This window comes from Chrysochloris asiatica, unplaced genomic scaffold, assembly GCF_000296735.1.
Source record: "Chrysochloris asiatica unplaced genomic scaffold, ChrAsi1.0 scaffold00161, whole genome shotgun sequence".
NCBI lineage: Eukaryota > Metazoa > Chordata > Mammalia > Afrosoricida > Chrysochloridae > Chrysochloris > Chrysochloris asiatica.
In genome coordinates this window covers 533,251-548,121 of record NW_006408679.1, presented here as the reverse complement: position 1 = coordinate 548,121, position 14,871 = coordinate 533,251, and the positions used below count along the sequence as shown (strand labels likewise).

Sequence of the window (14,871 nt, the reverse complement as noted above, 5' to 3'; positions counted from 1 at the left end):
AAAGTGCCATGGACTGCCAAAAGAACCAATAGATCTGTTTTGGAAGAAGTGCAGCCAGAGTGCTCCTTGGAGGCCAAGATGGCTACACTTCGTCTCTCATACTTTGGACATATTGTCAGGAGGGAACAGTCGCTTGAGAAGGATGTTATGCTGGGTAAGATGGAGGGTCAGAGAAAGAGAGGAAGACCCCCCAACAAGATGGATTGGTGAGGTGGCATCACTGATGGTGTCAAGTGTGGCAGCGGTAGTGAGGTTGGCCCAGGATCGGACATTGTGTCGTTCTACTGTGCACGGGGTCGCTATGAGTCGGCAACAACGACTTCCCTAATGAACTTCAAGATTGGCATTTCAAATCTACCAGTCATTCCTCAGAAACCCTAATCAGGGTCACTATGAGTCAGAACTGACTCAACAGCACTAAACAACAACAATGTACTAATAAACCCCATAATCGTGAGCATTCTGAGTTATATGTGGCTATTGCAATTAATTAAGGAGCTCTGGTAGTGTAGTGGTTACGAATTGGGCCGCGAACCGCAAGGTCAGCAGTTCAAAACTACCAGCTGTTCCTCGGGAGAAAGATGAGGCTTTCTGCTCCCGTAAAGATTTACAGCCTTGGAACCCTGTACTGCGTCCCTATGAGTTGGAACCGACTCCACGGCACGTAACAACAACAACATTGCAATTAATTACTGAATCTAGATGAGAAGTACAGAGTGATAAGGGACAGATGGAAATAAGAACTAATGAGAAGGTTAGAGGTTGAAGGATGTCTGCCCCTGCCTAAGGCCGTTAATAAGTTTGATTCTCATTCTCCCTCATGAAGTCAGGAGGGCAAATGTATCCTTTATACAATCTCTTAAAGCTAGTTATTATGATAAATCTTCTTATATATCTTACTGAATTTTTTTAATGAAGTGACATTTGTTCCATTTTACATGTTAAAAAAACCCCAAGGCTTAAACAGATTAATTTACTCACAGGCACACACCTAATATATGCAGTTTGTATTTCACTTCAGATTTGTTAGCTTGCAAAAATCCATGTTCTCAATACTATAATATAATCCTTCACTGGAACATAATCTTTCATTAGAGAATACATCAGTCACTATAAATAAAATACCCATAAACCAAATAAGGGCATAATAGGATAATAACACTATTAATGTGAATTTTAAAACTTCTCAACATTCATTCCCTTTTTAAAAAAACTTTCAGTTTCCACTTGACAGTATTTAAAATAGCAAAAATTGTTCTCGATAACCAATTAGTGAAAGTTATAGATTTTAAGATAATCTAAAGCAAAATCCTGGTGTGGCGCTGTAAGATAAGCATTGGATAAGCATGGTCTGCAGTTTAAACACACCAGCTTCCCCTTGGAAACCATCTATAGGGTTGCTATGAGTCGGAAATGACTCGGCAGCATTACAAAAAAAGAAATATATACCAACTTAAAACGATAAAAAAAATCACCAAGGGCCATTTTCTACGCTAATAGTGTGGCCTTGTAAGGCATTCTTTAAACAGAAAATTGGCTTTATCATCTAATGTTTCTCAAATTCTGTATTTCCTTTTACTAACCCAGGATCAGTACTTGACTATGAACCACAAGGTCGGCAGTTTAAACCCACCAACTGCTCCTTGGAAACAAGGGTTGCTATGAGTCAGAACTGACTTGATGACACTTAACAACAACATTGTTGTTAAGTCAATTTGTCGAGTCAATTTCCGACCCACAGCAACCCTGTATAGGGTTTCTGAGGAGCAGCTGGTGAGCTTGAAACCCCGATCTTGCAGTTCAAACGACTTTGCAGTCTGACACATTAGCCCATAGCGCCACACCAGGACTCCAACAACAACATTGTTGTTGTTGTTGTTATGTGCCATCGAGTCGTTTCCGACCCATAGCGACCCTGTATAGGGTTTCCGAGGGTGTAAATCTTTACGGGAGTAGAAAGCCTCATCTTTCTCCCGCGGAGCACCTGGTAGTTTCGAACCGCTGACCTTAAGGTTCGCAGCCCGATTCGTAACCACTACGCTACCAGAGCATAGTATCTATTATATTACATCTATTTTTAAACTAATGGGACTCCAAAGTTTGGAGTCATACACTTCAGCAGTAAAATATCTGAACATGAACTGCTTAATAAATTATGACTATAAAGTATTTGTGTATGTTGCTGTTGTGAAGTGCCTTCAAGTTGGTTCTGACCCAGAGCGACCCTGTATTAGGGTTTCCAAAAAGAAGCTAATGAACTTTAACCGCTGACTTTGCAGTTTAAATGGTTTTACAGTCTAGCACATTAACCCACAGCACCCATATTAATAAAACACACTCTAAATATAAATAAAAAAGATAATAATGCACATAAGTTCAAAGACTTATGTTGCCCATTTCCTGAGAAACCACTCTGGAAATGCATGATCTATACCAGTACATCTTAAATGTTTTTATGTATACAAATCACTAGCCATTTAATTTTCAATGCAGATTATAATCCAGTGTGTTTGAATAACAAGAACACAGAAATATAAGTTTGGCTGAACTTTTATGTATTTCCAAGGGAGCTAAGCTAAGGAGCTGATTCTGAAGTCAACTTTCTATTACCATGGGCAAAATTGGGGAAAACAACTTTCTAAATCAAACAACAACTATTATACACACCAATGAACAAATCTAAAATGTAAATAATCATTATTACTAGGTATATACCTGACTTTAAAAGTATTATAAACAAGCTGGCTTTCATATCTCTTTCTACAAAAGAGAACAATGAATGGAACTTAAGAAAAAAAGAACAAACAAAATTAATTTTAGCATTAGTATTGGTATCTGTTTCCAACATGAAAGTAGAAAGTAGGAAACCTGTGGTTAGCTATCATAAGCTAATATTATGTTTATGATAACAAGTCATAGCCATCTGATTTTTTTGGTCAGGTTTTTTTTTTTTTTTTTTTTTTTAAAGTGTCTGTGTGTTTAAATAAGTGAAAAGCAAGCTTTTTCAAATAAACCATACTATTTCTAACTCCTATCTTAAATGTTTGCAACCTTGAATGACCCAGACAGTTTCAATGTACAGTATGTACATGTGAAACTCATGAAAATTCTGAATATAAGCAAAATGAAATCAGAAGGCAGTTTGGTTTTATTTTTAGTCTTGCCAATGCCTGCCCAAATCCTTAAGCTCCAATACTACAGACTGAATGAAGGTACTTCGTGTTGACTCTCCAATAATTTCCAACAGCCAAGTAAGTCATGAGAAAACTAACAACATGTCCAAATTTCAGTTATTTACCTTGTCAATCATTTTTCTTGCTTCCACTTCCTCACTGTTGGGATTCTCTAACTCAATGGTATAAGTACCCTTGTCACTTTGGTCATCATCATTTTCCTTTTCAGAAGCAGCAGAAGTAGCTTGATTTTTTAACATTTTATCCATCTCCTGGCTTGGTCTGTGCCCAAGACTCCCTGAACTTCTTAATAATGCAGTTTGTAGGAAGGGTATTGACACCGATGGCTCCTCTGATTTCTGTTTTAACAATTTCCCATGTGGAACACCATGCCCCCCTCTGTGATGCGCAGAGCTAGTCTGTAAAGACAAAGAAACCACTTTGGCATCTGCTGTTGGAGAGTTTGCTTTTTCAAGGTTTGTATGTGGTGCTGAATAAGTAGTTTCCTGACATAAGATTCCCACACTTTGAGTAAAAGAATATGACTGTCTTTTTCTGGGATTGTCTTCATCAAAGAATGCAACCATAAAAGCATTTTGACTTACAACAGTTTGGTCTTGATGCTTTTCAGCGGCCTGGGCCTTCTGAATTTTTTTCTGTTCTGAATGGTGGCGCCTTATGTGTTCCTCAAGAGTTGTTCGTTTGCTACAGCGCCTGTGGGCCCCAGCATTCTCTGAATCACTTTGTGTGCCATCATCATGTTTGTTTCCTGGACACAAAAAGAAAGCATATAATAGAAAAGGGAAAAAAAATCCCCTGGAGTACATTGGAAGCATAAACAAAAGTGCTATTTGTTTTGCCCTTATCTCCCTTTTCCATCCAGAGTCATACATTCTTTTCAGTAACTTTTATCAACCAAAGTCCTTATCCTTTATTAACAACTGAAAAGGCTGCCTTTCTTTCAAGGAGCCCTCTTGGCACCATGAGTTAAGTGTTGGGCTGCTAACTGAAGGCTAGTGGTTCGAACACACCAGCTGCTCTTTAGGAGAAAGATAAGGCAGTCTGCTTCCTTAAAGATTTACAGCCCCTAAAGCCCCAAGGAGCTAGTTCTAGTCCTTTTTACAGTTGCTAAGAGCTGGCACTGACTTGGTGGCAATGGACAAATTTTAACTTGGTAATAACCCATTAATGCTGCAAAAGATAAGCCATGTGACAGCATCTGTGATAACTTGCATTCATACTATCAATAAACATTTACCCTGAATACAAACTGTGCTTGATTTAAGCAATGAAAACTCTACCATTAGAGAGACAGACTGGAAGACTGATCCCACTAAACTTCAATTGTTAGAAGGAAAAGAATGTTTAAATGCAATAAAAATGTGGTGGTACCAACTTTCAATAATATTCCATACTTTCAAAAGTATATCATGCCTTTCCTTTCTAGTAAAAGGATTCAAATTTTAACCCCATCAATTACTGCATATTTTTTTTATAGCTAAGAACTTTTGAAAATTTGCATTTTTGTGTGCTAAACTCTGGTAATTTCAGAGTAAGATAAAGTATGCTATCAAAGGCCTATCAAAGAAAAGAGTAATCTATGAAATAGCTGTAAACTTAAATACCTATTGAGTAAATGGCATACTACTAAATAAAATGAAATAAAAAATCTGTCTTCTACATAAAGCACACAGTCAAGTTAGAATATATTTGGTTTTTGAAACATTAGCTTCCTAACAGATTTTTTTTCCTGTATCACAATCAGAAAAAATCATTAAGTAGTTAACCTATTATAGTTTAGTTAGTGATCAGATGTGAAACTTTATGAAAATTACTTAATGTTTTACTACTTTAGAAATTCTCATTAACCAAGTACAGTAAGAGAAATAATCAAATCATAATTATTATATTATTATAGCATAAAATTAGGAGCAAGTCAAGAGTCATTCTTCATGCTTTAGACTGTATTACAAATCTTGGCTTAAATTAATTATGGCTTCTTTATAAACTGTAAATGAATCTAGCCAACCAGGTACGTTTTAACACTTCTGATTTTCAGATTTACCTAAGCTATGACTTCTGGTGTTGCACTACAGGATCAGCACTGGACTGTGAACCACAAGGTCAGCAGCTCAAACCCACCAGCTACTCCTCGGTAAACCCTATACAGAGTGCTATGAGTCAGAACCAACTCAAAGGCACTTAAGAACAACAATAGCAACCTACTGAATAATTCAGCACGGAACAAAATGATGATTTGAGATGAAAAGATTCAAAGTACAAGAGACTGGGGGATAAAAATAATTGAGTTTTAACTTAAATGCTTATGTGTTTATGTGTTTGTTTCAAATGGATTTAGAGCTTACCAACTGATACTAAATGATTTAACACAAAATGAACTGATTGGAAAATGTATATAAAAGAAGTGAAAAGACTCAGAAGAGAGAACGGCACTTGGAAAAGTAATACACCAGAGACTAAAATGAAGGCGACTAAAATTTTAAACAATGGCAATATACTGGAATATATATTCTACCTATAAATCACCTAAGAAGAAAAATAGTGATTTGCTTGTTTATATCTGGTAAGTTCTTTAAAAATATCAAATCATTAATGTATATGGGCCTACAGTGTACATATGGGCACTAATGCCTTCATTTGGACGCGGGCTGACTCACAAATGGGACTGACGAGCAGAGAACATCTTAAAAATCATTACTTTAAAATAATGGCTAATATAGAAAATACAACAGAATTTTCAACAGCCAGAATCTGTGTAAGAAGGAAATCTTTTAGAGAGGGAAAACTCAAGTATTTCCCAGTAAAAGGATGATAGAAAAGCGGTAATTTTTCATCCTGTCAAAGGTGGAAAACTTGCAAGACCCTGACAAACACAGCAGTCCCATCGAGTCCCAGCTCTCACTGTATTTTCCACTAATAGAGAGAGCAAGAGAAAACTGGTAAGCTACATCCTGTCCAAGGTTAAAAACTTATGGTTCTCACAGGTTTCACTGTAGTTATAATGCAGAATAAAAAACTACTATACAGGAAGGAGCTCTGGTAGTGTAGTGGTTACGAATCGGGCTGCTAACCTCAAGGTCGGCAGTTCGAAACTATCAGCAGTTCCGTGGGAGAAAGATGAGGCTTTCTGCTCCCGTAAAGATTTACAGCCTTGGAAACCCTGTATAGGGTCACTATGAGTTGGAACCGACTCCACGGTACTTAACAACAACAACACCATACAGGAAGTCTAGGTTAGGAATGAGATCCATTTGCTCGTATGCTTTTTAAGTCGAATTTTTAGCTAGCTTGTATCAGGAGAATACAGTTGCTATTTAGCTTTCCTTTAGTGTAAGAAAGGCTTTGATTTAAAGTGATTTCAAAGCTGCACATGCAACAAGTTAAGGTGATTGCTAAAAATTTGTTGAAAGCAGTAAAGGTAAATTTATATAACCAAAAGGGGAAGTACAGTATAAATTACCTGTAAGTCAGATGTTGATAACCAGGGAACTTACTATAATATGTTGCTATTGTTGTTAAGTGCCATCAAGTCAGTTCTAACTAACAGTGACCCTATATAGGGTTTCTGAAGAGCTGCTGGTGGATTTGAACCGCTGATCTTGCAGTTAGCAGTTATATGTTTATCTTACAGTGTCTCACCAGGACTTCTACTGTGATATTGTTGTTAAATGCCATAATGTCAATTCCAACTCACAGAGACCGTGTGTGTGTATGTGTGTGTGTAGGGTTTCTGAGGAGCAGTTGGTGGGTTTGAACTGCCGACCTTGTGCTTTGCAGTACAGTGCCACAACCAGGAGTCTATTCTGTAATATTGTTGTTATTGTTTAGTGCCATCGAGTCAATTCCGACTCATAGAGACCCTGTATAGGGTTTCCAAGGAGCAGCTGGTAAGTTTGAACCACTGATCTTACAGTTTAAACCGACCTCGCAGTCCAGTACTTTATTCCACAGCACCACATCAGGAGTCTGTACCATTAACATAGAAGGGTATTTTAAATAGGGCATCTTTTAAAAGGTTCTTTTAGAGCTCTTTTATTAGGGGTGGGTGTGGGGTGTGGGAGTGGTAATATTTGAGTGCTTTTTAAAAAACACTAAATTATTTCCAAATTTTGAAGATTCATACAGCCTCATACCAGCATTATGTATTAAATTCATAAAAATGGTTAGTTTACAAATGGGTCATTTGCTTTGATGGTGTGCTTCAACCTGTTATTACTGTTAAGTGCTGTGGCTCTGGTTCCAACTCACAGCAACCCTGTATAGGACATCTGAGGCTCTAAATCTTTGAGTTTTGGTGTGGTGCTGCAGGATAATGCTCTGGACCCTCAAGGATGGTTTGAACTGCAAGATTGGGGGTTCAAACTCAACAGCTGCTCCTGAGAAATCCTATACAGGGTCTCTGAGAACTGGAACAAGTCTTCGAGAAAACGACAAGCCTCATCTTTTTCAAGTGGAGTCGCTTGCAGGCTCAAATCGCGGACCTTCTGGCTCACAGTCCAGTGCTTATCTTATGGAGTTACTGTGCTTCCTGCTTTAGCCTATATAAACATATACAGTTCTTAATTATACATTTAATATTGCCTGTTTTTGTTGTTAAGTGATGTCCAGCTGGTTCCTACTCATAGCAATCCTGTACAGGGTTTCTGACTGGTGGGTTTGAACCACTGATCTTGCAATTAGTTCAGTGCTTATCCTACAGCACATGATCAAGCCTCCTAATATTGTCTAACAGAAGTAAAGATCCTTTGTTGGTTTTGAGTATCTTCAAGTTCTCTTGGCTATAATCTTTATGGAAGCAGATCACCTGGTCTTCCTAATATATGTGTCAGTTAATTGCTGCTAGCTGTAGTTTAAATATAGAAATAGGTCACATCAAAGAACTAGGTAATTGCATTATCACACTAACCTGTAATGTCTTAAAAGGAAGTCCAAAATAAGCAAAAGAATACTACTTCTTCCCTACTTGATCAAAATCCAAGGGGATAAAATACAGGTTAAGCAGGATTCACCTTGTCATTGATTGTAAATTTACTCACTGTTTTTCAAATTACTGAATATGTAGCACATACACAAGTCCCAATTAAGTTGTTAGAGCTATCAGGTAAGTCTGACCTTTTAAAGCCCATCATTTCATTGTATAATAATAAAATGGTCTAACATGCAACCAAGTTTGCTCAAAAACATTTTCTTTATACTTTGTTAAAAGATAGTAATGTAAACTGTAGTCAACTAATTCTCAAATTTTGTTGGCAAAATCAATGGTAGAAAAATGATTGGTTGATACATTAATGTACTGGTATAAAGATTTTACTTATTTTGGCCAAGTGTTGAACAAAGCATATAAAGTATTTTACAAATGAACATTCCATTGTGACTTTCACAAGAATTATTTTACAAAACAATTTTAAATTAGATTAATAGATTCCTCATTGTTGTTGTTGTTAAGTGCCGGCGTGTCAGTTCCGACCCATAGTGACCCTGTATAGGGTTTTCGAGGAGCAGCTGGTGAGCCTGAACAGCCAATCTTACAGTTCAAACGGCTTTGCAGTCTGGTTTAACCCACAGCACCACACCAGGACTCCGTAAGATTCCACATAAGTACCTCTAAACAACAACAAAAAAAGCCTTGTTCTATGAGAACACTTTGAAACACTCTATGAGCAGTATTATACCAAAATAGAACTGAGAGCTGATATCAAATGGCTTAAAATTTCTTTCAAACCCTATTGACATTTTACTCAAAGCATCAAGTTAGAGAAGAATAGAATATATCTTTTCCTTTAAAGAAGAAAAGGATAAGAATTATTTTTCAGGGAATTCCACTGATGAACTAAATGAATCTTGTACAGAAAAAAAGAAAGATATTTAATGATGTAAATACAAATTCACAAAACCACTCTGGTTTTGGCAAGAAAATGAAGAAAGACTATGTTTTGAATAAGTTGGATATGAATAGCGTGACTGGTTTTTAAGCTTTAAAATTAAATATTAACCTTTGAAAAAGCAGGAGTTTTCTACCAAACAGATAGTTTGGGATTTGTGAAGAATGAATTTTCTTTATCAAAAAAATATGAAGTTCTCAAATGATCAATTCACTTTACCTTTCAACCTTTTCAAGTAAACTGGAACATCGCTTTTAATACTTTTGGAATCCACTTCTGTTCTCTCCCATATCATTTGAGGAGGATTGTTCTGTGCTAACCAGTCAGCTACTTTGTTTTCTGGTGCCATCATCCCTGTTTGAATCCCCAGCAGGTCTTGAGTTCCAGGAGAGGATTTCTTTGACTTGTGGCGTTGATCAGAAGTAAATTTTGTCACATGGTCTCTAATAGTTACCTTTCCTGGGGTACTGTCATCAAATTCAATGGTAAATGAAGCATGCCCTGCACCTGATGTATGGGGACTCGGTGTGTCTTTTGTTGGGATTTCATGAATAGTGCTCTCTGTTATTTGTGATGATTGCTGGAATTCTTTTGTAGGGATTTCAAAATAACTTGGTTCCCTACAAAAAGGAAAAAGTACTTCTTCATTTGCAGCTGCAGATTGTTCCTCAACTTGCTTGGAATCTATGCTGCATCCTAATGAAAAAAATAAGAGAAAATTCAAAATATTTGGAAATTTCTAGCACTTGAGGGAATCCAGTAAAGGTCATTTATATTATTACTCCATGAGAAACAGAAGACAGATCAGTCTGGATGAAAAACAATGGCATTTACATCAGAGAATAAATGTCATAGTGAAGGATATTGATCATAAACAGTATGCTTAATGTGAATCAGTTTAAACCTCTGTAGGGTTCAACAACCAGCAGCATATGCAAGTTATGCAGTAGCAATGGCAAAAGGATAGTAAAGCAGTTAAAAGATTAATAGTTAAAAGCTTGAATAGCTAGACTCATATCTTTTCCAACTTGTATCTAGAAATGAAAATACAAAAGAACTGAAATCAAATGCAGGTAAAGAACCAGGCTCATTATATATGTTAGAATGATAGAAAAAGCATGAATATCCTTATCAACTCATCATATAACATATATGAAATACCTATGAGTAAAAGCAGAGGTCCAAAGAGCCAGTACTTAAATGAGGATGCAAACATCAAGTATATAAGGGATGTTCGAAAAGTAATGATTTCACCTTTACCATCACATTCAGAAACATAATATTTAGAATGGCATGAAGTACTAATCCTTATGTATGATCTTTTCAAAAAGATGGGTACATTTTAAAAGAATAAAAGAATAGTTAAAAGATAAAATATGTGGTCTGTCTGCAGCGTTGTAATCCAAGCAGCAGTGTGAAAGGAATAACGAAAAAACAGAAAATACAAATTGCCAGTCAAATTCATGAAGAAAATTAGTTTACATTTTTTTCTTATACAGAAGAATGTCCATAGAACATCAAAAATTCTTAGAAGAAAGCTGAATTTATAAATATCACAACAATAAGTATATGGCAAAAGAAGCATGCAACTCTAGAACACCATTAATCTGCAGCTGAGACAAAAACTTACATAGAGGTATGAAAATAAATAAGCTTATAAATATCTAAAGGTATCTACATGAAAATGAACTATTAGAAAGTGTTAAGTATGTGTTTTCAGATAGCACAAATACAAAAATTTTAAAACTGCTTTGTTGTTCAGAAAACAAAAGAACCACCAAGATGATGAATAGCAAGTTCAAGAGATATATATTTCCCTAAAAAAGCATTGGGTTATTATTAGATAGGTTGGTATAAAAATCATTTGCATAAGAAATTTTTAGGAAGAAGCGGCAATAAAGGGAGGCTAAGTTGCTTTGCATTATTTTCTCATTAAGTGAAGTATTCAGTCTTTTGAAAATCTTTTCAAGTATTAAATCTTGATAGGACTCATCAGTTGTGGTAATTGGTTTCTTAGCAGTACTCTGAATCTGAAACAATCATACAATGTTTTCCTCTGAAGCTGCAAAATCCTTCTAGTCAAATGTGTGGAGTAGGGTATACAAGACATTGATTTCTAAGAAAAAGAAACTTTCTAAAATCAATTTAAAAAACAGACAGCAAAGAGAGTATCTAACAGTAACAATTTTAATATAAAAAGCATCCATTTCAGAATGAAATATTTAAAAACTCTCACTATTATACCAATAATGACCTGACTGATAATAATCTAAACTCAAATTTGGAAAATTTCCTTATTAAAGAGTTAATTTGACTTTTTCTGATTAAACGTCTATTAGGTATTGACTCTGGAGATTTGTCACTTAAAAGACCTATGAGAATAATATTAACTACTCCGCATATATTCATAAACGCATTAACAAAAGTTACTTTAAAAAATTTTATAGGCATCCATTTATTTACTGTGTTTAGTATACTTTATCAATTTCAAATAATAAATTTAGCTTACAAACCTATAGAACTTTTTGTAGCTTTGCTCATTATTGGGGTAGTGGAGTAAGTGGGAAGGTTTCCTACTAATGGTAGGGACAAGTACGGACTTTTAACCATCACACGGGAAGGATGGTGAGACAAGTGGGAGGGTTTATTACTACTAACAATAACACGGAAGCATGGCAGCTCCATATAATAAACACTAGACTGCAAACCACAGGTCCAAGTTTGAGCCCACCATCTGCTCCGTGGGCTTTTTGCTCCCACAAAGATTTAAAGCCTTGGAAACCCTATACTGGGTCACTATGAATTGGAACCAAATTAAGAGTACTTAAAAATAACAACTACCACAACATAGTCCACATAGACAATGTTCTACATTCTACTTTGCTGAGCAGCTACTGTGTCTTAAAAGCTTGTGCATGGCCATTATGGTGCAAATATTGTTCTCAAAGTCACAAGGAAACATCCAAGGGGCTAAAGGACTATTTGAACTTCAGTATCCGTGACCCTGAGACTAGAAGAACTGGATGGTAGCCAGCTACCACTGCTAACTGCTCTGAACAAACAAAAAAGAACACCAATGTTTACTGGTTTGATAGAAACTGGTGGAAACTCCTGAGACTATGGCTGTTAAACACCTTCAGGCCTAGAACCAAACTCATTTTGAGGCTCAATTTTCAGCCAAACAATAGAGAGGCATGTATGGCAAACAACACTAGGGAGATATATTGTTGTTGTTATGTGCTGTGGAGTTGATTCCAACTCATAGCGACCCTGTACAGGGTTTCCAAGACTGTAAATCTTTATGGAGCAGAAAGCCTCATCTTTCTCCTGCGGAACAGCTGGTAGTTCAGAACTACTGTCCCTGAAGTTAGCAGCCCAATTCATAACCACTACACTACCAGAGCTGCACTCTGTAAAATAATCAACCATCTGAGATCAAAAGGGCAGCATTTGCCAAAGACTAAGAAAGCAGGAAAGGGTGGTAAAGAAAGACAAATGGAAACTGGAAGCAAGACAGAAGAATGCTGTTACACTGTGGGGATTGCAATCAATGTGAGAAAATAAAAATGCATGTAAATTTTGAATGGAAAACCAATATGCATTACAGACTTTAACCAAAATCACAGACAAGCCAAAAACACAAATTCCTTGTAAATTTAAAGGCTTGGCACTCCCATCAGGGCCATGAAATGAATTAAAGAGCCACTTTCTAAATTAATCAGACTTCAAAATTACCCTTTGTATGGAGAGTTAATAACTATATAATTTATTCAGAACTCAGTTACCCAACAGTGTCAAGAAACAGAAGAACATGTGTTATACTATAGGAAGTCCTAGCCCTTGTCGGTTGCTGTTGTTGGTTTGTGTGCCATTGAGTCAGTTTCGACCCAACAATATTTATACCCTTTTTTAAACAACAATAGTCATCTTGCAGAGTCCTGGTGTGGCTCTGTGGGTTAATGTTCTGGACTGCAAACGTTGGTTTGAATCACAGGTTGGCAGTTCACGCTCACAAGCCAATCCTTGGAAACTTTTGGAAACCCTATGCAGGATCTGGTAGCGTAGTGGTTATGAATCGGGCTGCGAGCCGCAAGGTCAGCAGTTCGAAACTACCAGCGGTTCCACGGGAGAAAGATGAGGAGGTCTGCTCCGATAAAGATTTACAGCCTCGGAAACCCTGTGTAGGGTCACTATGAGTGGAACTGACTCCATGGCACATCACAACAACAACAACAACATGCAAGGTCAGTATGAATCTGAATGGACTTGATGGCACTAAACAACAACAAATCATCATTCCAGTGGGCTGCAATCTTATCACAAGGTGATCAAATGTCCTGATAAACATATCAAAAGGGCTAATATTCATGGTGCCTGTTTGGGTGGTTACTCTTTCAGAAGCTACCAAAAAAGAGGGACCAGGTTTCAAGTAAACCTTGTGCAAAGGCAACACATTATCATTTAATGATCATAACCAAGCAACCTAGCTTAGTGAAAACCTGAGTGAGATTTAAAATCAGATAAATCATATCTATATTGGTCTTCAATTCTCATAGAGATTTAGTGAAGTATTTAGTGAGATTATTTAAATTGCCCCAAACAAGGCTTATTACAAAGTAGGCATACAAGCATTTCTTTCTCTTTTCTCCAACCCGTACTCTCCAACACAAGAATAATCAGGGAATCAAAGTCTAACACAAAATTCTTTAGTCTAAAAAATGAGAGAGATAGATATGACAACACTTATAGGTTGTAAGTCTGATGTTCACGAACTTTCCTAACAGAGAGCCTTTTTATTACTCATATGTGGCAAATCTGGAAGGGCATAGAAATGATGATTAAAGTCAGTACTACACCAAATTCAGTGGTAGACATAAGACAAAAACAATTAAGAGAAGTGTGATAGTTAAAATTTGCGTCAATTTGACCGGGCTAGGATTCTCAGTGCTTTAGCAGTTAAGATATAGACATTACATCCTTGAAGAGATCTAATGGGATGCAATCACTCCCATGATGTGATCAGCCCTGATCTAATGATCCTGTGTTGTTGTTGTTAAGTGCCGTCGAGTCGGTTCCGACCCATAGCGACCCTGTACAGGGTTTCCGAGGGTGTAAATCTTTACGGGAGTAGAAAGCCTCATCTTTCTCCCGCGGAGCAGCTGGTAGTTTCGAACCGCTAACCTTAAGGTTCGCAGCCCGATTCGTAACCACTACGTTACCAGAGCTCCTTGATCTAATGATCCTATGGGTTGTAAATCCTCACTTCTATGATGTTAATGAAGCTAAATGTAATCTACAGGATTAGGTTGTATATGCAATCTCTTTTGAGATATAAAAGAGGTTAAACAAACAAGCAGAGCCCAGAAGAACTGCACCATGAAAGAAGAGTCAGAAGTGGAGTACATTCTTTGAATTTGCAGTCCCTGCACTTTGAAATTCCTATATCCGGAAGAAAATTGTTGCCAAGACACATGGAGATCTCAGAGGAATGTTGGGCCTACAGAAGCTTAAAAGAGACAAGGAGCATTCCCTACAGTTTGCACTCTGAATTTGGACTTCTATCACTATAAACTGTGAGAAACTAAATTTCTGTTTGCTAAGGGCATCTGCTTCTGGTATTTCTGTTATAGCAGCAAGTAACACAAACAGAAATACAATCTCAAAAAAGAATAATTCAGCATATAGGTGTCATTAACCCACTGCTAACAAGCTGATTCTGAGTCATAGCAATTCCTATAGGACAGAGCAGAACCATGGTGACAATCTTTATGGGAGCACATGCAACATCTTTCTCC

General features: G+C 36.9%; 1 protein-coding gene across 1 annotated transcript in view; it reads right to left on the bottom strand.

The window, feature by feature from the left end:
* The window catches only part of CEP170 (centrosomal protein 170kDa), a 172,241-nt gene that overhangs the window by 82,004 nt on the left and 75,366 nt on the right, over positions 1–14,871 (bottom strand). Inside the window, exons 5-7 of the mRNA XM_006871154.1 lie at positions 9,296–9,772; positions 3,779–3,942; positions 3,299–3,592 (exon numbers count right to left, since the gene is read on the bottom strand). Of these exons, the coding sequence (XP_006871216.1) occupies positions 3,299–3,592; positions 3,779–3,942; positions 9,296–9,772 (935 nt within the window). The remainder of the gene's footprint in view (positions 1–3,298; positions 3,593–3,778; positions 3,943–9,295; positions 9,773–14,871) is intronic.